General features: G+C 39.9%; 1 protein-coding gene across 1 annotated transcript in view; it reads right to left on the reverse strand.

The window, feature by feature from the left end:
- Positions 1–23,610, reverse strand: part of pip4k2cb (phosphatidylinositol-5-phosphate 4-kinase, type II, gamma b) — a 62,198-nt gene extending 38,588 nt beyond the window's left edge. Inside the window, exons 1-10 of the mRNA XM_082156506.1 lie at positions 23,165–23,610; positions 22,834–22,931; positions 21,696–21,792; positions 11,890–12,039; positions 11,190–11,336; positions 10,838–10,876; positions 10,445–10,558; positions 6,530–6,794; positions 4,970–5,073; positions 2,105–4,857 (exon numbers count right to left, since the gene is read on the reverse strand). Coding sequence (XP_082012632.1) covers positions 4,774–4,857; positions 4,970–5,073; positions 6,530–6,794; positions 10,445–10,558; positions 10,838–10,876; positions 11,190–11,336; positions 11,890–12,039; positions 21,696–21,792; positions 22,834–22,931; positions 23,165–23,311 — 1,245 coding nt within the window. The 5' untranslated portion in view covers positions 23,312–23,610 and the 3' untranslated portion in view covers positions 2,105–4,773. The remainder of the gene's footprint in view (positions 1–2,104; positions 4,858–4,969; positions 5,074–6,529; positions 6,795–10,444; positions 10,559–10,837; positions 10,877–11,189; positions 11,337–11,889; positions 12,040–21,695; positions 21,793–22,833; positions 22,932–23,164) is intronic.
- Positions 23,611–24,848: the final 1,238 nt, after the last annotated feature.

Consider the following 24,848-nt stretch of genomic DNA (forward strand, 5'->3'; position numbering starts at 1 on the left):
AAAATAATTTACAACAACTGCAAACAACAAATTAATTTTGATTTGTATCGCAACATGTTGTTTATTATGATGCATACATCTCAATTTATCTCTATAAATCTATCTCAAAACTATAAAAGTCCATATAAAAGTTTACGATATGAGCGTATTTAATATTAAATCAAATAGGCTACAAATAATCCACAAGGCATAACAGCACGTACGTAACAGTGAACTAAGGAAACACAGGAACTTAAGTATACAATGAGAACAAACTCAAATATGAACAGCTGTGATGATTAAATGAATATCCAACAAACAAGTGGCAGGAAACATGAACAAAGACAACAGGAAATAATGACAAACAAACAAAAATTCCATGAAAATGAAGTTTGTGACAGATTTGTAAATGCATTTTTATGTAAGTAGTCTGCTATACTGTTATGTAGATCTCATTGATTTACATTTTAGGCCATATAAATAATAACTGCTCCAAATTGCTATTTTTGCTCAGTTTGGGCCTCTGAATAAAATAGTAAGCATATTTTATAAATAAGGCCCCGGGTGCGCACCGAACAAGTAAGACACATCACATTTTCTATGGGGCTGCTTCCAAACAAACCCTGGTGCAGTTCAACTGAAATATGAATGCTGCACAAACCAGAAATATAAAAATGAACCAAAAACAGGATATGATTGTATCGATTATGTTCAGTTTTGGTTTCGTTTTCTCTTCGTTCTGGTCCTGTTTTGCCTGCCTTATAGGGGCTGTTTTACACTACACCGTTTTCAACTAAAAACTGAAAACTTTTTATGCGTTTTGCAACATAAAACGCAAACCTTTGAAAACGGGTTTCAAAGTGCAACTTTTTGAATACGACTGGACACACTTATAATCTCTGTGTAAACTACAAAAACATGAATCTGTGAAAGTGGTGATGTCATGCACATGTGTATTATGTGTGTAGTCTATAAGCTGTTTTTTTTTTTTCAAAGTTAAAGGATACAGATATTAACAGTAAGTAGGGGGGGGGGGGGGGGCATACGGACAGTCAGTGAAGAGTAACAAGTGAAGAATTATAAGAATTACACAAATAACACATTATAACATTTTATCATCATGAAAAATGAAAGGTTCCTTACAACAGACTCAAGGATGAAACATGTTTTCGAAGCCTTTGTGACATTTTCTTAAAGGAAGTATAAAGGGACTTTATATCGGAGGAGAACATTCTAAAATTGGGATTACAGTGAATGTTTCTGGCTTTGTGAAGATGAAATTTACCCAGAAGACAAAGTAATACTGTAGTAAAAGAATGCGTATGTGCGCAGGCGCGTAGTGTTTCTTTTCAAAGTGACATCACCTACTTGTCTTGACATGCACAATACAGCGTTATTAGTCGTTTTCACAGATCCGTGTGAACAGGGTTTTTGATAACGTTTAAAAGATAAAAACGTTTCAGTTTTTAGCACATAGCTGTCGTGTAAATGTACCCTCAGTTCAATTCGTTTCCTTGGCTGCTGAACAGTTTCCAAACCTGTTCTGTTTGATCCTTGATTACAATCCCCATGTATTTAAAGGTGCAGTATGTGAGATTGACAGCTAGTGGTTGAAATAGGTACTGCAGTCCAAATTCTAAATATCAGAGATCGTTGTTTCCCCCGCCCCCTCCTCAGACTCGGCGCTCACGCAAGTTGCCAGATTGAGGACACGCAACAGGAATGAGCGCAATTGACAATGAAACTTACTTACTCGTAAGTTGATGAGTTGATTTATTGATTTATGAGTTGATATTTAGATGGATAGGCTAGATACCGAGGCTTTTTAGGTCGGGTCTGCGATCTCTGACCCAGTTTGTTCGTTGGCTGCAATACGCTGTTTTTTCCGCCAACTAGAAACCTGTGGTGGCGAAATACTATTGGGTAAATTGGCAACGTGCGATATCGCACAGACCAAAACAAAAACAGACATTCCAACTTGGAAAGTACTTTTCAAAGTAAAATAACTGGCTGTAGAAGTGTTTTTCAGAGAAACGAGTATGTGAACTCAGGATGTTTCCTAAATATCTGCAAACACATTATGGTATTTTTATGCTTAATACAGTCAAATACTTACTTACAGCACCTTTATGGCTCGTTTCCACTGACCGGTACGGTACGGTACGCAATTATTTCCGTTTCCACTGTCAAAAGTTGTGAATGGTACCTAAATGGCGAACCCTACCGTACCACTTTTTCGGTACCCTTCCATTGGGGTACCTAGCACAGTGGTACAGTACTAAAGGGTGGAGCTAGACTCAATGCAGAACGCTGATTGGTTGACAGAGTATCGTTACTTGCGTGTGCTACAAGGGGAATGACAACACAAGAAGCGCCATTTTTTTATATACAGTTGAAATATAATAGCCTACTTCTGTTATTGTGTCACGAAATGTGGTTTTAAGAGTTTTTCAGGCGAGAATGTAGTTGTTTATAGCTTAAATCTATGGTTTATTTATAAAGATTGATGAAAATTTGATCCAGGTTGTGAGATCCAGGCATTCACAGGGCGCTCAGCGCTCATGTACCCCGCCTGGAACAGGCTTTCCTTGGCTAGTCCTTCTGACGTTTGCCGCTGACTCTGACGTCTCTGTAGTGGTTAAAAATGAGGTATAATTTCTCCTTGTGTATATCTAACGGGAGATCTTTGGTCTCGTGAATCTATCATTTGTTCCCTGACCAATCGTTTTGGCTGAGGGCTAAGTGAAATTTCATTACTTTATATTTAGGCTATTTAACTTTACTGTTGTAACGTTAGACTAGAGCGCTGACTTTGTATGTTTGACTGAATTGTTTGCTTTATTTCTTATTGTATTGCTTCTTGTACTTTTTACTTATACTTTTATAATGGCCATTATTGATAAAACTGAAATTTAACAAAAAGAGACAGCTAGGGTTGAGTTTTGTCATTTTAATTTTATTATAGTGACGAGAGTACAAATGCACATATTGCCTGAACCATATTAATAAGTTAAACATTTTTTTAATTTACACGAAAAAAGGCAGGGTTGTGTTTTATATTTCGTTTTGTTTTAAATAGGCTAACATTACATGCAGTGAATATAATCAAATACTCGTTGCCTGAACCACATTTGTGTGGCTATAATGTTTAAGATTTCTTTAAATGAAAACGAAAAGAGGCAGTGTGGTGTTTTATAACATATTTCGTTTTATTGTTGCCTAAAATGTACATACAGAGATAACCGGAGTAGCAGAGCGAGTTGAGTGACGCTTTCAAGAATGCGCTGTTCCATTTGCAGAATTACCAGACTCATGAGTCATTCTCCTGAGTCGGACTTGGCAAGTCCGAACTTTGCGTACTTGGTGTTGAGAAACGCCTAATGTCGGTGCTTGTCTTCTTGTGACAAACAGCCACATGCCGAGAGGCAAGAACAAGATATGCTGTATGTCATCCATTGTTGTTTATGTCGCTTTCTTCTTCGCACGAAAATGACGTTGATCGCTTCTTTCCGGCATAGGCTACACCACGCCTATCAAGTAAGTGTACTGTTGGCGGTGGAAACGCTAGCCGATTTGTGGTTTACCGACCCGAACCGTACCGTACTGTACTGACCGTACCGTACCGCTCAGTGGAAACGAGCCATTAAAGGGCACACTATGCAGTTTCTGTTTTTCTCAATCAGCGACCCCTAGAGTCGCTGTGGAGTACTTGTATTTAACGTTACTGTCGTAAATACCACTCACGCAGAGCCGTCGTTTTCTTTTCCTTGACTCTTCCGACCGCGCTTTCTTTGTCGACTCTGCCATGATTCACGTCTGAAATGCGTGCTAGTGTCTTCCAGAGAGGCTGCTTCATATGTTGTTGATGATGTATGTGACGTCGTGCCGTAAAGCAAGTTGTGATTCTCACGAGATTTGTCGGGGCGCCACCTCTCAAACTTGCATTGCTGGTTTTGCCAGCGGCGTTCCCCCCCACTGCTTTGCTATCGGGATGATTCACCCTACTACGAGTTCGAAGCTGTTATATTAAGGTACAAATCTTGCGTAGTGTGCCTTTAAGCCCTGTGTTTTGTTCAGTTCTTTGTCTGGTATCGTCTGTGTTAATGTGGTTGTGTTTAAGTTTTCTCCTGCTATCTCCTGAGTGTTTCTGTTGTGGATTTATTAAAAACTACTTTTGTTTATCATCTCATTCGTCGTATGCGCTTTACTACAACCACCCGTGACAATGATGTCATAAGAGACAACACTAAAAAAAGACAGCATGCTTAAGCATACCTGTTTTTTTTTCTCATTATAGGAGCTACATTACAGTTTGGTACAGGCGTCAGAACCGTCGTCTTCTTGCAGTAGATCTTTGTGTGTGTGACGGAGCTCTTTTAACTTTTTTTCAATACACTGTTATTTTAACACAGTGCTTAAAAAAAGCAATTTCACACTTTGATTACATTATATACATGTTTATGATTATGATTCACAGTTATGTCTGCACATCCAATTCATGTACCATATCAGATGTTTTTATTGTAAAAAAAAAAATGTATAACTATAATTTACATGATTTTTAATTTACACATTTATTTTACCCAGAAACTAAAGGATCCATTTAAAAGCAATAAAGCCATTCTCTTGTAAATCAGAGCACTAAAACACAATTTCATAACATTTTCCATCATTTATACAGTAAAAGCTAAACATTTTAATAATTAAATAATGATTTTGAAATAATTTAATAATGTGGTAATCGTACAAACCACTCAATCAATGTTCTTTTTGTCCACTAGATTTAAAATGCTCTCAATAGGCAAATATGTTTGCGATGAATTCTCGAAACCGCTTGGCATATTGTTCAGGGTGAACTGTAGAGATCTCAGCCCCAGCCTTTAAATAAAAAAATATATTAAAAAAATTTAGGCTACAGCTCAGTTTAGTCGTTTTACAATTAATGCGTAAAAAGCAAATCTCAGTTGTCGATTCATTAAGTTTCACTTACTCCATGCTTGACTGTTTTCGCTGCATGGGCTGCTTTCTTCTTGGTATCATACTGGGTCAAAATGTCTATAAGACCCATGAAGTACACTTCTCTGTGTGGGGCACCTAGATCAAGGACAGACAAACACAAGACTCATAAATGAAATGTGAGGATTTAAAGACCTAGGCTGCGTTTCCCGATAACGTTGTCTCTTGGCGCTACGAAGACTCTTAAGGTATAACTTAACTAAAGGTATACCATTTCTAGGTGTGTTCCCCGAACCATACCTTAGGAAGCTGCTTAAGATATTCCTTCTTATGTGCGACGTTACCCGGCACTGTCTGTGGCGATGCTGCTGAATTGGTTGATATCGATGGCTCGAGAATCAATTATTCTCTCGTGAAGGGGCTGTTTATGTGAGAAAGCGGTGTTCTTTATAAAAGAAGCATTTCAGAAATAGTTGAAATTGCATTTATTAGGACTCATGGGATATTATAAAAAATAATCCAGACTAATAGCATAGCCTACATATTTCAAAATTGTATCATATATTGCTGCCATAATAACCATTTCAAATTTTTACGTGCTTTCTTCTCTTTACCATTTTTGTTCGCTGAGGTGGAGCTGCGATGAAATATTGTTCTTATACTTTCCAGCGTTTCAGTATTAAAAGCGTACATCTTACGTACGGTGCTCGGCGGTGATCAAAAAGGATTTAAACAGTGAATTTTGAATCTCTTCTTGTAAACTCAGAGATGTGGATTCAGACGGCAATTAAATTACCACACGACCTGTTTGTAAAAAAACTGTAGGTACTAATTTGGCCAGGGATTTTTACGCGGGTTGGTGAGAAAAAACACTGATATTATGGATTCGGACGGCAATAAAATCACAGACTTACCCCTGTAAATGTTTAAAATTCCGGACGAGCCCATGAGAAACAATTAGTGTCCGAATAGGACTTAACTGACAGTAGCCTATGCTTTCACTGGCCTTTAAAAGCGCTCTTTTATTAAATTAATAATATAATATATATAATAATATAATAAAAATTCTAACAACAATCAGTGTAATGACAATTTTATTCATTGCATGAAAACACTTGAATTAGCCTAATTGAACACTGTCTGGGTGTATTAAAACTTCAGAATTATATTCGTATAGACCCGCAACAGTGATAAGGTAAAGCTAAGAGTGGTCCAGACCAACCTTCCGCACATATGACTTACAGAAGGTATACTAACTAAGAACGTTTCGGGAAACACGTATTAGCGATAACGTACAGCGTAAGGTGTAACTTAAGAACGACGTAGCGTTAAGAAGGTTTCGGTAAACGCAGCCCTGATCTGAAAGAATATTAGGTAAGAGGGGTAATAAAATGAGTAATGGACAATTATTTTAAAAGAAATGCAAAAGCCATTACCTTCATGAAAAGATTACTCAATGCGTTCAAGATTATAGAAAAGTTGGGTACTGGTACGCTAACTATTTATTTGAGTTTTATTCCATTTGCATTAATTGTCCATTATGTATTTCAAGGTTTTCATGTAGAGTTTGACATGAGACTGAATTGTGACTCACCAACTGCGCTCTGGATGGCATACACATCAACATAAGGGTCAAACTCTCCTGGACCAAGAGGTTTATAAGAGCTCATGTACCCTGCAATGCCCTCAGGGGACGAGCCGAAAGACCCCACGGCTGTAAGGCACTGGTCATTCTCTGAATCCTCCTCCTCTTCACTTAAAGAGTCTTTCATTTCTACCTCTTCTTCTTGCTCTGCCCTCCCGACATCATGAATGCCCAGCAGCAGGCTGTAGTCCATGATCCTCAAACGCACAAGAAACTGCACACAAACACATACAAAAACAGAGTATTAGGCCCTGTTTACACCTGGTATTAAGATGCGTTTTGGTCGATCGGATCACAAACATACGAGGGAGACACATTCCCGTTTACACCTGGTGTTTTAAACCGTCTCTTTTGTCCACTTTCAACCACTTCTGTCCTGATTTCTTCGAGGGGAGAGTCTATGGGTGGAAAATGTTTGTGCTTTTTCAGATCTTTCGATCTAATTGACTAAATAAGCTCACGCAATTTTCATATGAACGCGACCGGAGACGGACTTCAAACCAGACTTTTGCGGAAAACTGCAAAAACGCGAGTAAAACGATTAGACGTAGAACTATTTTCAGTTTAAACTAAAGGTTGGATTCGATATAGTGTTCCTTAAAGGGATACTCCACCGTTTTTTCATATTAAAAATGTTATTCCCTTAACTAAGACGAGTTGATACATACCTCTCTCGTCTCAGTGCGTGCATTCAATCGCTCTGGCGCGCGGCGACACTTTGATAGCACTTAGCTTAGCCCAGTTCATTCATTAGGATCCAAACAGAGATGAAGTTAGAAGCGCCAAAACACCTCCACGTTTTCCATATTTAAATACAGTTACACGAGTAGTTACACGACCAAGTATGGTGACACAAAATAAAACGTGGTGCTTTTCTAAGCGGGTAAAAAGGATAACTATAATGTATGGCGGAATAGCACTTGGGAGCACTTCGACTCGGCGCAGTAATAACATCACTCCTGAAAAATCCTCTCCCTCTCACTTCTGTCATCAGAGCCAACGTGACTTTTTACTGCGCCGAGTCGAAAGTGCTCCCAAGTGCTATTCACTCTGGACTTTGAAACAGAAACCCCCTACAGAAAAGGACTTTTACCCATAAAGTCACTCTTAAATGTACTAAATATATATATTTATGTGTTAAAAGGTGTGTGTAAACCATAGGAAAGCATATGTCCTATTTGTAACATTAATAGAACTGCAAATGCCTATACTAATGCATACTAATGTATCTTTGCATTGCTACAACGTCTATATTCTATTTTTGATATCTCTGTAATCCTCTCCAGCTAACGGAGTTGAATTCCGATGGCAGAATGCAGTGATGCGCATTGTTTTATAAAGTTCATATGTCTGGAGAAAATCCTCTCAAGTTAAAGTCAATCATGACTCATTCGAGTGGGCGTGTCTAACCGGACAAAGAAACCTCTTCCCGCTTCAGATCAGAAGATCCGATTCGTCCTCCATTCAAAAGGAGGCGTGCACGGGACACTGTTAAAAGTCCGAACCTTCAGTTTAAACGCTCTCTCTCTCAACGCTCTCAACTCAACGCTCTCACCCTTCCTCCTCTTCTCCCCGGCGCAGCTCCAAGGAACATCTGAAGGAGGCCCTGGCCTTCTCTATCGAACGAACACATGTTCGAGTCGTAGCTGCGTCCTTTGCAACCAAGATTTGCAACCTCTCCCTGCCCGGGAGATGAATCTGAACTTTCTCGGTAACGTTAAATTCAAGTGAGCCTTTACATCGTCTTGCGAAACGACCCAAAAGACGAAGCTAGACGCAAACCAGCCGGACACGCACGCGCGCGCCCCCTTTTCAGCACCACCCGAAAGAGCACAGAATCTTGCAAGTAACGTAACTCTCTCTAAACGCTGATTTCAGGTGTCCAGTTCTTAGGTCTGTGAATTAAGTTACCCTCTATCTCTTCTCTCTGTCTGTCTTTCTTTCTTTCATTTCATTTCATTTCATTTCCTTTCTTCTGACCACGCGATGTTTTCTGTTCTGTTTGGTTAAATGTTTGTTTGTTTATTGTCTGCATTTTTACGTACGTAAAACCACGTGGGGTGGTAGTGGCGCAATGGATAAGACACATGCCTTTGGTGTGAGAGACCCGGGTTCGAATCCACTGTGAGACACCAATGTGTCCCTGAGCAAGACACTTAACCCCTAGTTGCTCCAGAGGCGTGCGACCTCTGACATATATAGCAATTGTAAGTCGCTTTGGATAGAAGCGTCAGCTAAATGAATAAATGTAAATGTAAATGTAAATGTACGTTTATATCTGTTGTTTATATAACCTCTAGTGTGTGCCATTTTATTAATAAACCCATTTATATTTTTAATTGTCTCTGTGTTTGAAAACCCACCTTATAAAGTCAATGAAACTAAAAGATCTAAGCTACAAAGCTCGATATTGTAAACTACATTTAGTAGTTCTTAATTCATAAACTCAGAAAGTTTGATGTTCGTGGCCAGAAGACAAAACTTTCTTGGAGTTTGTAAATACCCCTTCTTAACTGTGATGATCTTACATTTATTCGCTGGACGAATTGAATGGTGATCAGACCAGTTACAGAACAAGGTAATCTCGATAATTGATCAAATAAATGTACATGCGACTTATGAATTATGACCATGAGTTATAATTATTAATATTTCCAAAATTCCCTATATTCTTGAGCTAATTCACATTTACCCCGAGTCGTTTACGTTACAGTATCAACTCGTCTTAGTTAAGGGAATAACATAGTTTAATATGAAAAAACGGTGGAGTGTTCCTTTAAAACTTACCAAAGATCCAGTGATCATGGATATTGACATACAGCCAGGAATCGTGTTTCCTGACATTTATTTGAGCCTGATTTTAACGCCGGGGAAAAACGTAAAGCAAATTTGCCTGTGAACGCTTTATATAAATACAATATAGGTCTAAATCCATGTGATCACTTATGTCAATTTTATATATATCAACATATCGTAACTTATACATAAACTTATAGTTTTTTGTCTGTGTTTACTTAAAAACATCCAATTATGCAGAATATACGATGGTTAATATTTAATTGATGAGTTGTCAATACAATATATAGGGTATGATTTTACCCCTGAATTCAGCATATTAGACATAAAATGATAACTGCAAATCCACCTTTCTCTGGCTGGATCAAGTTGTTTCTATATTGCAGCGATCCGTTTGCTTCTCTGTTCTTTAGCTTTTGGCAGTCAGTAAAAATATACCTCAGATTTCTTGTCAAATATAGTTGTACAGTCAATCGCAAAGCTCTTTCCCGTTTTAGATGTGTTGTGTGTTTTTCACAGCATTAACGCTGAAAACCAATGCTGCCGCTCAATGTTTCTGCCACTCAGTGTGTGTGTGTGTGACCGCAGTCACTCCGGCCGATGGTGACGCCACGCACATACCCTCTACTGAGAGATACTTCTACTCAAGTAAATTTTTTAGTACTCTTTCCACCACTGTGCATTAGGTCAGTGAAGAGAAGATGGTCTTTTGCGGCTGTTCGAACACATTCGACCACATGAGAGTTTACACTATGAAAGCAATCCGCTCGAATGCGTTTTCCACTCTGAAAGTGGTCGAAAGTAGACAAGCTCAAAATGTTTTACACCCCGTTTACACCTGTATTTAGTGCCGCCCACTTGTGATCCGATCGACCAAAACGCATCTTAATACCAGGTGTAAACAGGGCCTTAGTTTCAGTAAAACCAGGTTGTTTGGGTCCAAGAAAACTTCTCGGTTTCGCAGTGGGTAAAATCAATCAATCAATCAATCAATCAATCAATCAATCAATCAAATTACATTTGATCCTAATGTAATATTCTGTCAATTTTGTCATTAAATCGTCTCACCTCTACATCCCTGTTCAGTTTATCCAATAGCTTTTCTTTCTCCTCTTCACTGATGTAGACTCGCTGCATGTTGTTTCTGAAATCTACATCCTTGAAGGTAGGCAGCTCTTTTACCTGTGTTTTCAAATGACTTTTAAGCAATTATTTTCAAGAACAAATTTTCAGTTTTGAGAAACTGAAACATCTTTCAAGAACAGCATACAAGAATGCCTTTGTAACAGAATGAAAACAAGAAAAGATATAGTGAAAATGTTTAGGATTTAGGAACCTGTTCTAAAGCAATTCTAAAAATAACCAATACAAATCTTTAATTTGAAGAGGCTATAAAACAAAATGTTTAAGATTCATAAATGTAAATGTTTTGGACAAACTCAACATGGTTGCGTCTCTTACCTTTTCTTTATCACTTGCTTCTCGAGAGACCAACGAGCCCTATAATATGAAATATTCCTGATAATTTAGAGACTTGACAATAATTGATGATCCATAAAAAATAGCTGTTACATAAATATGATACAGTAGCTCTTATCTTATTTAATAAATTGCCTTAAAAATGCAAGTTGAGGGAAAACAATAACTTTTATATAACATTTTTTTATTGTGATCTTTCCATTTTTTTTTTACTTATTTTGCACTTATTGTTTTGAATAACATACTAAACTCGTAACATACTAGTTCCACCATTATGGCTCTATAACAAATACATTAAATAGTAAACAATGATTAAAGAATGAAATTGATCTACCTTGAGGTCATATTTTCTGTGGACAGTTAGTCGGTGGCTGAACATGTTCCTCATGACTAAAGTATACGTGTCTTCATTGTCCACAGTGACACGGTACATGCCGAGGAATTGGGGAAGTAGTGTGCTGCCATGGCACGTTACAATGTGCTGAGGGGAAAAAGTAGATGTTTTAGTTCGATAGAAAAGGGAGTAAAAAGAACTAGTCTTTCAAGGTCCAGGTGAGTGTTGCTTGTCAGTTGAACAATCAAGCTACATCTCAATGAAACCAGCACAAACATCTTTAAAAACAATTTTTTACTTGAGTGTGGCACATGAGTGTGCACCAGATGACTTCCCCTTGTGCGTCGGAGAAACAAGCACCATTAAAGATGTTCACATGACTTATGCACTTCTGCACGTCTTCTGAAGCGATACGATAGCTTTGTGTGAGGAACAGACTAAAATTTAACTTGACATCTGTGCTAGCTTTCTGTGATGTTCATGATAGCTCATGATAGAAGCAACAATATCCAATTTGTGAACCAATAGTTCTTTCACTAGATATTTTCAATGTATCATAGTATTGTATAAATGGAAGATAATGGCAGAATGTTCTTGTTTGAATGAACTAATCCTGTAAGTGTAATCAGGAGACTACATTTTACAAAGGTTAAATGTACGTGTTATTAAACAACTTGACTTATGAAACAGTGCTCTATACCTGGTGGTATTCTGAAAGGATGTTGTGCATGTCTTCCACCTCCTCACTGGAGATTTGCTTGACAATTAATGTGCAGTCATATGATGTCAGCAACAATCCCGCTTCCTGACTCTTGCATTCCTTAACTGGAGGACTACGCGTTAGAGAAACCTAAAAGGACACATGGAAATTTGGAAATGTTGGAAAAATTCCACTTTAAATCACTTTAAAACTTTAAAGAGTTACTATAACATATCAAAGTCATTCAATACAAAATCATGTAATGGTAATGGTCTGGGAGGGGGAAACGGGGCAGATGAGAACTGATAAAGGGAAACAGGTGGGGTAAGTGGGAGTTAACAAGGGGTGTGTGTGTGTGTTTTATATGGCATTTCAAAGTCCATATTGGAAGCAGAATCCAGTAAAAGGGCTATTATAAAGATAAGCATGAATTCATGCAGTTTTTAGAACACAAAACATGACATATACTTCAGATTTACTTTCTAAAAATGATTGTCTTAGAAACTATTCATTTAAGACTAATCTACACACAATCGTTCATTTGATTATCATCCTTGCTCAAAACCACCAGGTATGTTAAGTCCAAGAGAGCTTGGATAAGAGATGGACTGGCCAGGCCTGAGACTTTGGGACAGGATCCAGCATCACCTCAACCCTAGGACAAGCAGTTTGGAAAATAGATGGATGTGAAGTCCACCCCCACAGTCAAGCAACCCTGTTAAAAGACTAAGATAAATGCCCGGTTTTCTTGATTTGCACTCTGCTAAGGGCACAGTCCTCTGTGGTGAAGCATGACTCTTTCCATATAGAGACTCTCATTTGATAACATGGACGCTGAAAAAATATGCGCTGCTCGCAGTAAAAATGATGCTGCAACTTTCACAGTTATGTTCTTAATGAAATTCATATCTGTGAAAAGACTTCATCCCAGCCTTTGCCAGCTATTGAAAACCTTTTGGCTTTGACTAAACAGTGCATGCCATTACTGTTATTAACACTGCCAAATTTCATTTTATTGTCATTTATCATTCACCAGGTAAACTAGGCAATATCCTTGAGGAGCTAGATAGCCTCCTGTCCTCTTTTCCTGAGGATGGCACACATGGTACATGACACATGGTAGTCCTGGGGTCCTGGGTTGTGCTGGGTAACAATGCAGTCGGAAAGGAGCCAGAATCCCTTTCAAGCCTTGAACACAAATGGGATGTTGATATCCTGGAGCACGGAGAGGGTCCTAACCATCTGGAACATGCTGATCAAGGTACCTTGAAGTGAATATTTGTCTTCTGGATAGAGACTCAGAACGTAGTCTGTCTAGGTGTGTCCCTTTCCTCACAAACCAGAGGCTCAGAAAGTGTATTTATCTGTTGTTAAAGGACAAGTTATGGTTAACAGTTCTATGGATGGCGAAATGATCAGGGAATAACATGCTTTGAGGTGGTGGCCCATTTCAAAGCACACCCGGGGAGAAGGGAGATGATGAACGCTACTTTTGCTCACTGGGTAGGGAATCTGTGGGGCTCTCCATAGTGAGTGTGACAGCGCAACGTCAGAACGTAGGCTCACTATTGGCCGCCGCTGGTCATGTGTGTGATGCGTGTGATGCTGGCCAATAGTGAGCCTACGTTCTGACGTTGCGCTGCACTGTTACACTACGTGAACTCGCGTCAGAGGCCCACACAGAAGAAAATGAATAGTTGTAAAAAGTCATTATTTTTGTTAGTTTTTTTGCACACAAAAAGTATTCTCTTCGCTTGATAAACTTAAGGTTGAGCCACTGTAGTCACTTGGACTATTTTAAACATTGTCTTTACTAACTTTCTGGGCCGGCAAGTTTCAATAACAGAGAAGCCTATGGAGGAGTGAGACAGCTCTCAGATTTAATCAAAAATATTTTAATTTATGTTCCGAAGATGAACGAAAGTCATGAGGGTGAGTATTTACTGACAGAATTTTTTATTTTGGGGTGAACTAACCCTTTAAATCGTTTTTTTCCATCTCCTTCATTACCTTTACTTACATAGTGGAGATTTGTCTTGAACATTTCCCAGTTGGCCTCAACATTTCCTAATTGGTCTTGCTCATGTGGTGCTTCGCTATCACAGTCACTGTGCTCTTCAGAATTTCACCATTTAAGAATGCTTTTTGTCTTAAATCAAAAAATGAGAGGCCCTGAAAGAAGCTTGTGTTCAGTTTGCAACTTTCTTGCTGGTTTGGTTCAAAATAAATAAAAATGATTGCTGTCTGCTTTCAATTCACTGATGTTACATCCAGAGCCGTAAGGTTTTGTTTGTGTGTGCCCAAGCTGTGCTCTGTTTCTCTCTCTCTCCCTGTATCTCTTCGTAGGAGAAATGGTTTCCATCTGATGTCAGTAATCAATGCCCTGCTGTGATTGGATGCTGGGAGGGGAAGGAGAGTATTTAAACTGCAACCATCATCAGAGCAGTGTTGGGTGGGACTTCCGGAAACGTCGTTTGGCAGCTGCTCGCTTTCCGTAGTGTGACGCGTGTGTTAGGACAGTAACAGAGGATTATTTTGAACTGATTTATTGGATTAATCATTGGACACTGGACTGAGGACTTTTTTGGACTTGGTAACGGTAGGTCGGTAGTGGAGAGGAGTGTGGGAGTACCAGCTGACGGCCTGTATAGGTCCAGTAGCAGTGCTCCTCCTCTACTTCCCATCGACTAAATAATATAAAACTTTTCAGGATGATGGAAAGAGAATCAGGAGATGAAAACATCAACATAGAATTTAGAGATCAGGAAGGGGAACGTGAATGGGAGGAGGTGATAAGGGGATCCAGAAAGAAATTGGCTTGACATAAAAGAAAGAAAAACAATAAATGACAAACTATAGACCTATAGCATTAACATCGCATATTTGCAAATTAATGGAAATAATGGTAAATGAGAGATGAATGTATTTTTTTGGAAAAAAAGGATTTGATTATGGAATTTCAAAGTGTGTTTAGGAGAGGAAGGGGCACAATGGATGCAGTGTTGTGTTTAGAGGATGATGTAAGAAAAGCTCGAATAAATAAAGAATATGTGGTAGCAGCATTTTTTGACGTTGAGAAGACATATGATATGTTATGGAGAGAGGGATTAATGATTAAACTACACAAAATGGGAGTAAGAGGTAAAGTTTTTAAATGGATTTTAGATTTTCTAAAAGGATTCAAGTTAAAATAGGAACAGATATTTCAAATAAGCATAAGGTAGAAAATGGAACATAACTTTTCCATTATGATAAATTATACATTTAAGAATGTACCTAATGACATGAATAGATCATTGTTTTCAGATGATGGGGCGCTTTGGAAACGTGGGAAAAATGTGGAATATGTAGTTAAGAAAATACAGGAAGGAATACATCAGGTTGAAATGTGGGGAAATATATATATATACAGTATATATATACACTCACCTAAAGGATTATTAGGAACACCATACTAATACTGTGTTTGACCCCCTTTCGCCTTCAGAACTGCCTTAATTCTACGTGGCATTGATTCAACAAGGTGCTGAAAGCATTCTTTAGAAATGTTGGCCCATATTGATAGGATAGCATCTTGCAGTTGATGGAGATTTGTGGGATGCACATCCAGGGCAAGAAGCTCCCGTTCCACCACATCCCAAAGATGCTCTATTGGGTTGAGATCTGGTGACTGTGGGGGCCATTTTAGTACAGTGAACTCATTGTCATGTTCAAGAAACCAATTTGAAATGATTCGAGCTTTGTGACATGGTGCATTATCCTGCTGGAAGTAGCTATCAGAGGATGGGTACATGGTGGTCATAAAGGGATGGACATGGTCAGAAACAATGCTCAGGTAGGCCGTGGCATTTAAACGATGCCCAATTGGCACTAAGGGGCCTAAAGTGTGCCAAGAAAACATCCCCCACACCATTACACCACCACCACCAGCCTGCACAGTGGTAACAAGCCATGATGGATCCATTTTCTCATTCTGTTTACGCCAAAGTCTGACTCTACCATCTGAATGTCTCAACAGAAATCGAGACTCATCAGACCAGGCAACATTTTTCCAGTCTTCAACTGTCCAATTTTGGTGAGCTCATGCAAATTGTAGCCTCTTTTTCCTATTTGTAGTGGAGATGAGTGGTACCCGGTGTGGTCTTCTGCTGTTGTAGCCCATCCGCCCATCCGTTGTGGCTTCACAAATGCTTTGCTGCATACCTCGGTTGTAACGAGTGGTTATTTCAGTCAAAGTTGCTCTTCTATCAGCTTGAATCAGTCGGCCCATTCTCCTCTGACCTCTAGCATCAACAAGGCATTTTCGCCCACAGGACTGCCGCATACTGGATGTTTTTCCCTTTTCACACCATTCTTTGTAAACCCTAGAAATGGTTGTGTGTGAAAATCCCAGTAACTGAGCAGATTGTGAAATACTCAGACCGGCCCGTCTGGCACCAACAACCATGCCACGCTCAAAATTGCTTAAATCACCTTTCTTTCCCATTCTGACATTCAGTTTGGAGTTCAGGAGATTGTCTTGACCAGGACCACACCCCTAAATGCATTGAAGCAACTGCCATGTGATTGATTGATTAGATAATTGCAATGAGAAATTGAACAGGTGTTCCTAATAATCCTTTAGGTGAGTGTATATAAGATCTAGGTTGGATTATGGGAGTCAGGCATTTGGATCAACAGCAAAATCAGTATTAGCGAGGTTGGACAATCTTCAGGCACAGGCATTGAGATTGTGTCTCGGAGCCATGAGAACATCACCACACTGGTGATGCTCATTGCAGGTAGAGTCAGGGGTAATGCCTTTGAGCCTAAGACGGAAGCAGCTGCTTGTAAATTACTGGATTAGTTTGAGGGGACAAATAGATAGTCACACAACCAAAAGAGTTTTACAAGACAATTGGGAAAAGGGAAAGGGGAAAACATTTAGTTTTGGTTCGACAGGAGATGATACAGCACGTGACTTGGGAGTATATGGAAAGGAGTTTTGTAAAACTGTGGTATGGCCCAGTATCTCTATATGTGGAAGTTTGACACTCGAATAGTGGATTTGGAGGTATTACAGACCAAAATGGTAAACAATCAAGTTGATGTGGTGAATATGGTCTGCGCCTCTTGTCCTTCGCCAGTGCCAACAGCTACATCATTGGGAATAGCCACTTTCAACATCCAAAGAAACACCAACTTACGTGGCGTAATCCAGCTGGCAATGACTCCGCGATGTTGGATTACATCCTGATCAACTCTCGTTTCCGATCATCACTCAAGGACGTCCGTTCGATGCGCGGCCCAGACTGTGGATCGGATCATTACCTCGTGCGCGCTGTGATCAAGCTTCGACTACATAGAACCAAAAGCAAATCGCGTTCATCAGCCAAGCTAGATTGGAAATGCTTGTTGGATCCCGTTCGCAAGACTGAATTCCAAATAGCACTATCCAACCATTTCGCAGCACTGGCTCCATCCGAAGACGTCAACGTCGAAGAACAACAGCTTTCAAACGCCATCATGAAATGCGCAAAGGAATTGTGCCCTCCCGCTCGTCGTCGAACACAGCCGTGGATATCGGATGAGTGTCTCAGTATGGTAGACGAACGGAAGCGAGTGAAGCTGGTCGACTTCGAGCGATACCGCCAGCTTAATAAGGACATCCGATGCCAAATGAAAGAAGAACGAGAGGCTTACTGGAACCAAATAGCAGCTGACTTGGAGGTTGCGGCCTCAAAGCACGAGTACCACACGCTTTATCGAACCCTTCGACGACTGAGCAGAAAGGCTAAATTAACGAACGACAACATCCGGAAAGCCGAGGGCACCTTCGTACGATCATCGACGGAGCGTCTACAACGTTGGAGGGAGTTCTTCGAAACGTTGTACAATCACGACCCACCACAAGGAACTCCGGCGGAGCCGCCACAAATCGAGCCACCAGAGGCCGCGATGTCCGATGCCGAACCGACGCTCGTAGAGGTAAAGGCGGCCATCCGGACTTTGAAAAATGGCAAAGCGCCTGGTGTGGACGCGATTACCACAGAAGCGATCAAGGCTGGTGGAGACGTTCTTCTCCAGCGAGTACATCTTCTCCTGCAAAACATCTGGCGTACGAAGAAAATACCAACGACATGGAAAAAGGCCATCATCATCCCGATCTTTAAGAAAGGCGACAATCGGGAATGCCAAAACTACCGTGGCATTAGTCTACTCTCAATCGTCGGCAAGGTCTTCATGAAAGTTATCCAAGCACGCCTGCAGAAACACCGTGAGCAAACGAGTAGAGAGGAGCAATCCGGCTTCAGACCACAACGGGGGTGCTGTGACCAAATATTCAGTCTCCGCCAGGTGATGGAGGAGCGAATTCGATGTGGAAAGCGGACGGTCATCGTCTTTATCGACTTTAGATCCGCCTTCGACTGCGTCGATTGGCAAGCACTTTGGACGACGCTGGAGACCGAGCACATCCCATCGAAAGTCATCAAGCTCCTGCAGGAAAACTACAATGGATCGTCAAGCCAAATACGCATCCGAAACGAACTATCTGCTGAACTTACCATCCGCACTGGAGTACGCCAGGGAGACGTCGCCTCACCATTGCTCTTCAACATCGTTGTCGACGCAATCATGAGGAAAGTCTTCGAGGGTAGGCGAGGAGTCCAGTTCGACGAAAATGGCTCATCAGTAACGGATCTTATGTTCGCCGACGACAGTGGCGTGCTGGCCGAGGATGATGCCGAAGCCACGGACATTCTCTACGAGATCGCCAGCGTTGCCCAATCATATGGTTTAAAAATTTATGTTGACAAAACGAAGGTACTGACAACAGATGGATCGCCGGCCGACGTCAACCTCGACGGCATCCAGATTGAGCAAGTTCAGAAGTTCAAATACCTGGGCTCACTGGTTGAAGGGAGGAGAGTTGCGTCTACGGCGGAGACCTACAGTCGAATTGGCCAAGCAACCGCAGCATTCGCCTCGCTAAAGTGGTGTCTGTGGAAGCGAACCAATGTTTCTATCCCGACCAAGGTTCACCTGTTCCGGACGCTGATCCTGCCGATTCTACTCTACGGATCCGAAACGTGGACGGTGCTGAAGGCGGACCTCAACAAACTCGAAGTTTTCCAAATGCGATGCCTGCGCCAGATCTTGCGAGTATCACTTCGAGATTGCTTTCGAAATGAGGACATCCGGCGCAGATGCCAACAACAACCTCTGATCGAGGAACAAATCCAAAAACGACGACTGCGATGGTTTGGTCATGTCTGCAGAATGAGTGGGAGCCGACTACCACACCAACTCCTTTGGCATGACCGACCCTCCCAGTGGAGAATCCAGCGAACAGCACCAAAGAAAACGTGGCTCAACAGGTTGAGGAGGACATCAGGAATCGTAGACTAAATATCCACGACGCCAGAACGACCGCCTTGGATCGTCCCGCATGGAAACGCCTCGTAAATGAGATTCGACAACCATTGGCACCCACAGCAGCGTACGGACTTAGGAGCCAATCCAGACCAAGCGCCAGCTAGGGATCAAAGAAGAAGATGTGGTGAATGAATTTGATAGACATGTGAACCAGAAATACATTAATTTTAAGCAAGTTTTTACAGATGGATCTAAAGACCCGATTACAGGAGTTCCAGGTGCTGCAATTGTAGTTCCCAGCCAGAAGTGTGAGATGAGCAGGAGAACATCAGATCATTTAAGTGTATGTTGTTGAGATGTTTCCCATTTTGATGGCATTAGAATGGATAGAATGCATTAAGTTAAACAAAACTTTATTTTGCAGCGACTCTGTCTCTGTACTGCAGAGTCTCAAGACCAGTATGGTTAAGTATCATCAGGAGTTTTTTTTTTTAATGATATTATGTCTATCTATTCAAAAATAAAGAATAAAGGTGATGACGTCATATTAATGTGCGTCCCAGCACATATGGGTATTATAGGAAATGAAAAGGTAGACGAAATAGCTAAGGAAGCACTGCAAAAAGAGTATAGAAGCAGTCATCAGCCTTTCAAGATCAGAAGGAAAGAGTATAGTGTGGGGAAAAATAACTTAAGAATGGCAACAAAGGTGGGACCAAGAATTAAAAGGAAGACATTTATACTCAATTAAAAAAAGAGTTGACACTGTGGAAAATAAGAGAGGAAAAGGAGATAAGAGACTATTGTATCCAGATTAAGAATAGGGCATAATAAATGAATAGCACTCTTCATATAATGGGGAAACATCCAACTGGGTTTTGTGATCAGTGCCAAATACCTGAGACTGTAAAACATGTGCTTATTAATTGTTCAAAATATGAATTACAGAGGATAGATATGATAAAAGACATGGAAAAAATAGAACTAATAGGACATGTAGTAAAGAGTATAATGGACTGCTGTAGGAGTGAAAGAGGAATGAAATATTTGATTTGCTTTCTGACTAAAACGGGACTAATGACAAGAATATGATGACTAAAGTAAATGGGAAATTACTAGAACCAGAAGATGGCAGTAATGCAACATCAAGGATGCAAGCTGCCGTCAAAACCCGAAGAAGAAGAAGAGCTGTGTTGGCGGTGGCTTGACTGTGTGCAGCAGCTTTAAGGTCTCATCTTCAACCCCAGACTTGATGTTGTGTTGAAGCAAGTAGTTGGTGGTGTTGTGTCTTTACCTCATTTGTGTTCTACTTAATGAAGTAGAGTTTTCTCTCCTCAGTCTCTTTTGATCACACTCTATGATTGAGACTTAAAAGGCAGAAGTGAGGGTTAACTTCAATGATTATTCATTGTATGGTTTAATTCATTTTTTTTCTCTTGGTTTACTTGAAGTTTGCTAGTTAATCATTTTATTTCTTTATTTGTGGGGTAAGTAGGGAGATGGGTGCCATTTATTTTGAACTTGACCTTTTCTCCTGTTCATGTTAGCAAGGGGGTTAGCTTATTTGGCTGTACGCGTTAGTGCGTGTGCACATGAAGGGGGGTGTGGGGAATGGAGGAGAGAGAAGCATGAAGAGGGAAGTTAGCTAGAGGAGAGATGTCCTAGACAACGACAAAGACTAGCGTTATAATTATATTCTCTTGAATTTTGATATGGCCGACACACGACCAAAGAGACGACGTTCCGATGAACAAATCGCAAAAAGTCTCGAATTTACATCGGAAAAGCGCTCAAAAGGTGGCTAGAACTCCGCCGGCAGAAGGGCTTCCAATCAAACATTCAGGTGGCTCTGTTTTTGCTGGACAGGTCTGTAAATCCAGTTTGGTTTTTCTAAATGGTTCATGACTGTTTCAGGAAGCACGGAAGGGAGGGGGAGGGGATGGGATGAGGAGGAGGGAGGGTCGAGCTAGCCTCCGTTTTGTTTGACAGTACTTTGAATGTCAACAAGAAGTGACGTCACCCAACATCGCTTTGAGCACCTTTAAGACTTAAGGATTGAAATAGAAGCTATTTATAAAATATGACTTATGGGCAAATTGTAGGATCCATGTGGGCCACTAGGTGATCGAAGTGCATCATGACATAAAAAACTATTTTGAAGGGTTAAAGCACACATATGCCGAATACTACATTGGCAAGAGCCTCATGCAAACATAAAAGCAAATGATGGCCACCATTCAAATGACGTTGAGCACATGTGCTCTTCCGTCCAATAGGCCTGACCTGATCTATGCAAATAATGAAAAAGAGAGGATCACCGCAAAATATTGTCTGGAACAGCTGTGACGTTTAACCATGATTGTGACTGATGCAACTATGCTACAATAAATGAGACAGGGAGCTTTCAGCCTTTTATGCTTCCAGTCTTAAACTATACAGAAGTTTCATACCTGATAATCTTGATGTTCAACTCCAAATCTCTCTCTCAGATTCCGGAACACGAGTGGGCAGTACTCCTTAAACTTAAAATGTCCAGGGAGGTTTTCCCTAAATATTTAAACATAAATAAATAAACATTGTGGATTTTAACAGTGTTAAACTCTCTTTCCTTAAATAACTAAAGCTAAAACAAGGAAATACTAATGAATATATTTAACCATTATCCTTACAGTTCAAGCGTTGCTTTACTAACATACCAAAAACTTAATTGATTTATTACACAAAACTGGATCATATTTATCATGTGCATTAATTGTAATGCTAGAGTCGGAGAGCTCCTCCAGACTTACGTTTAAGGTTTTTCCTCTTCACTACCTAAACTATTAGTAGATATTTTTTTTATTTTTTTTGCTTACTGGGGCTTCAGGACATTAAGGCACAATTATCGATAATGATCATTTTGCTTTGTAATTATAATAATAATTACTATTATTTCATTACTCTTATTACATTTCATATTCTAATTAAAGTTATATTTAATGCAGAATCCGCACACTCACATTACTGTCAAGATCAAAAATAATTGCAAATACTTGCATGCATTTGTGTACGAATAAACACAATTTTTTTAGCACCAGCCGCCACTGCATGTAATCATAAGAACTGTGTCTAAGGTTGCATTTCAGTGAGGTCACAAGTCTGGACTGTTTGCCAGCAACCCCCACCAACACCAAAAAACAACCCTGTCTCCATACCACAGCGGATTATGAGTTTTAAAAAAGCTTTGTGCAGTTCATTGTGCACAAAATAGTCTAAAACTGTGACAATGAGAACAAGTATTTTCTAGATATCAATATTTGTATCACTTGTATCTCTTTTAAAAGAAGTGGAATTTAAGTTAAATAGAATTGTCTCCATCAAAACTAAAGGAACAGATAGGAGGTGAAAATTAGCACTTTATTCGTATATGTATATTATTTACATTTATATACGGTATATATGCAACCTTATCATGTCTTCTCAAACTGTATCCAAATATTCAAATGTACTAAAATTGACATTGGCTTTCATCTGTCAGTCAAAAAATCTTTCTGTTGAGTTTTATTGTTCAGAAAGTATTTGTTGCAGAGTGTGTTCGATAGACCATACTTGTTGAATAAATGGTTGTTGACTTTCATTTTTATGTTGGCTTTGAAGTCATCTGGAAGTAGCATTACTGGCATAGGCACTTGAAACAGGTCATTTATCTGTAAAGATTAAATGCAGGAAGGTAAAAAGTTAAAGGAAGACTGACATTTTTTTTATTGTTTTATGTTGTTTTTTATATGCATTAATGACAGCCATTCTCCCAAGCACATAACAACACAAATAAACAATATACATCATACTTTAGCAATAGGGCAACATATAATATTTAGGCGTTACAGGAAACTAAATAGATTTTTTTTAAGATTCAGAAAAAAGTTCAGTAGTAACATACCGTGTGATTGATGCCCCACATAAACACAGTCAGGACGGGGTCGCTGGCCCAGAATATTTCCACTTTTTGATGCACAAAATGTTTTTTCTTGCTTTTTGTTCGTGAAAGTCTTCTTGAAATAGCCCCTGTTTTACCAGGGGAAGACATAATTGCAGAAATGAACCCAGGTAATCTTAGACCAAAACAACAACTTGCCTCCTCAGTTGGGATGATGAATGTATTGAAATGCCAGGAGACATTAACGATTGCAATGAACCTATACAGTAGAGGATAAACTACTCCGCTGACTTGCTCCAGAATAGCTTGAGAGAATTAAACTTGTTATAACTTGATCCAAAACAGTCACATGCCTGATCAGCGTTTCTGTCGGAGGCGTGTAGTTTTTCTTGTAAATGAAAGCTCCTCCTAGATCAAAAGCAACAAGTCTAGCAATTTTTTTAATAAGAGCTTTTCTGATAAGTTCAATGGTGAAAGAGCAAAATAGATGCATTGTTGTGCATGTGTGTGCTGAGGTGAGGCGGTTAGTTGTGTTGACACAGTCAAATGTGTGCTCGCCATTGCTGCAGTGACCGAGTTTAGCTTAACAACACATTTAAAGGGGTCCTATTATGCCTTTTTACATCTTAAACTTTCTGTAGCGTGTAATGTTTAGAAAATCATAAAGTTAATTTTATAATATTTTCATGACTTATAGTCACATTTAGCAGATTAGGGGCCAGAATTACTAACAGGGCAAATTAGCGTGAGAGTGCAATAAAAAAAAAATGTAATAAAAAAAAACGCAGATGGGAGTGGAAAGTTCAGAGCGTGATCTATTGACGATGCGCACATTTCCAGAATGACCAACGCAATCTACCAAGAGCAGCGCAAATTAGTTTAAGACCTACTTTTTTGGGCATAAAATAATGGCGCAAATACCAGTAAATGAAATAGCGCAAACCTTAGTAAATCACCTTGCATGATTCATTTAAATACTCTACTCCCATAAATTTAGTGTCTGACAGGGAAACTCCTACAAATGCTTATGCAATAAGGTCAACCTCAAAAATAACCCTGTCTAAACCTTTTCAGTTATATTTTTTCACTGCGTGTCTTTAGTAAATTCTGACAGTCGTTTTTAACGGCAAAAGAGGGTTTGCGCTGGCGTAAGCTGTTAGTAAATCTGGCCCTAGAGCTGGCCGATAATATAGTTTGCATTTTGTGATGATATAAACAATCAAGCAGTTGAGATTAGCTTTATAGTAAACAGTATATATTATCACTTTATGTGAGTGGACTGTGTATATACTAAGTTTATTGTATACTGGGTGTAGTGAGTCAGGGCAGTCGCTAGCGGGGCGAAAGGTGGTGACTTAAAGGTGCTCTAAGAGATGTTGGGTGACGTCACTTCTTGTTGACGTTCGAAGTATTGTCAAACAAAACGGAGGCTAGTTGTCCCTCCTCCTCATCCCGTCCCCTCCCCGGGACTTCGCGCGTTCCTTCTCCTTTTCCCTATTCTTTGCTATTTGTTTATCGGAACATCGTCTCTTTGGTCGTGTGTCGGCCATCTCAATATTCAAGAGAATATAATTCTAACGTTAGTCGTTGTCGTTGTCTAGGACATCTCTCCTCTAGTTAACTTCCCTCTTCATGCTTCTCTCTCCTCCACTCCCCACACCCCCCTTCATGTGCACGCGCACTAATA

The sequence above is a fragment of the Leuciscus leuciscus genome (assembly GCF_965113295.1).
Source record: "Leuciscus leuciscus genome assembly, chromosome: 23".
Taxonomy (NCBI): Eukaryota; Metazoa; Chordata; class Actinopteri; order Cypriniformes; family Leuciscidae; genus Leuciscus; species Leuciscus leuciscus.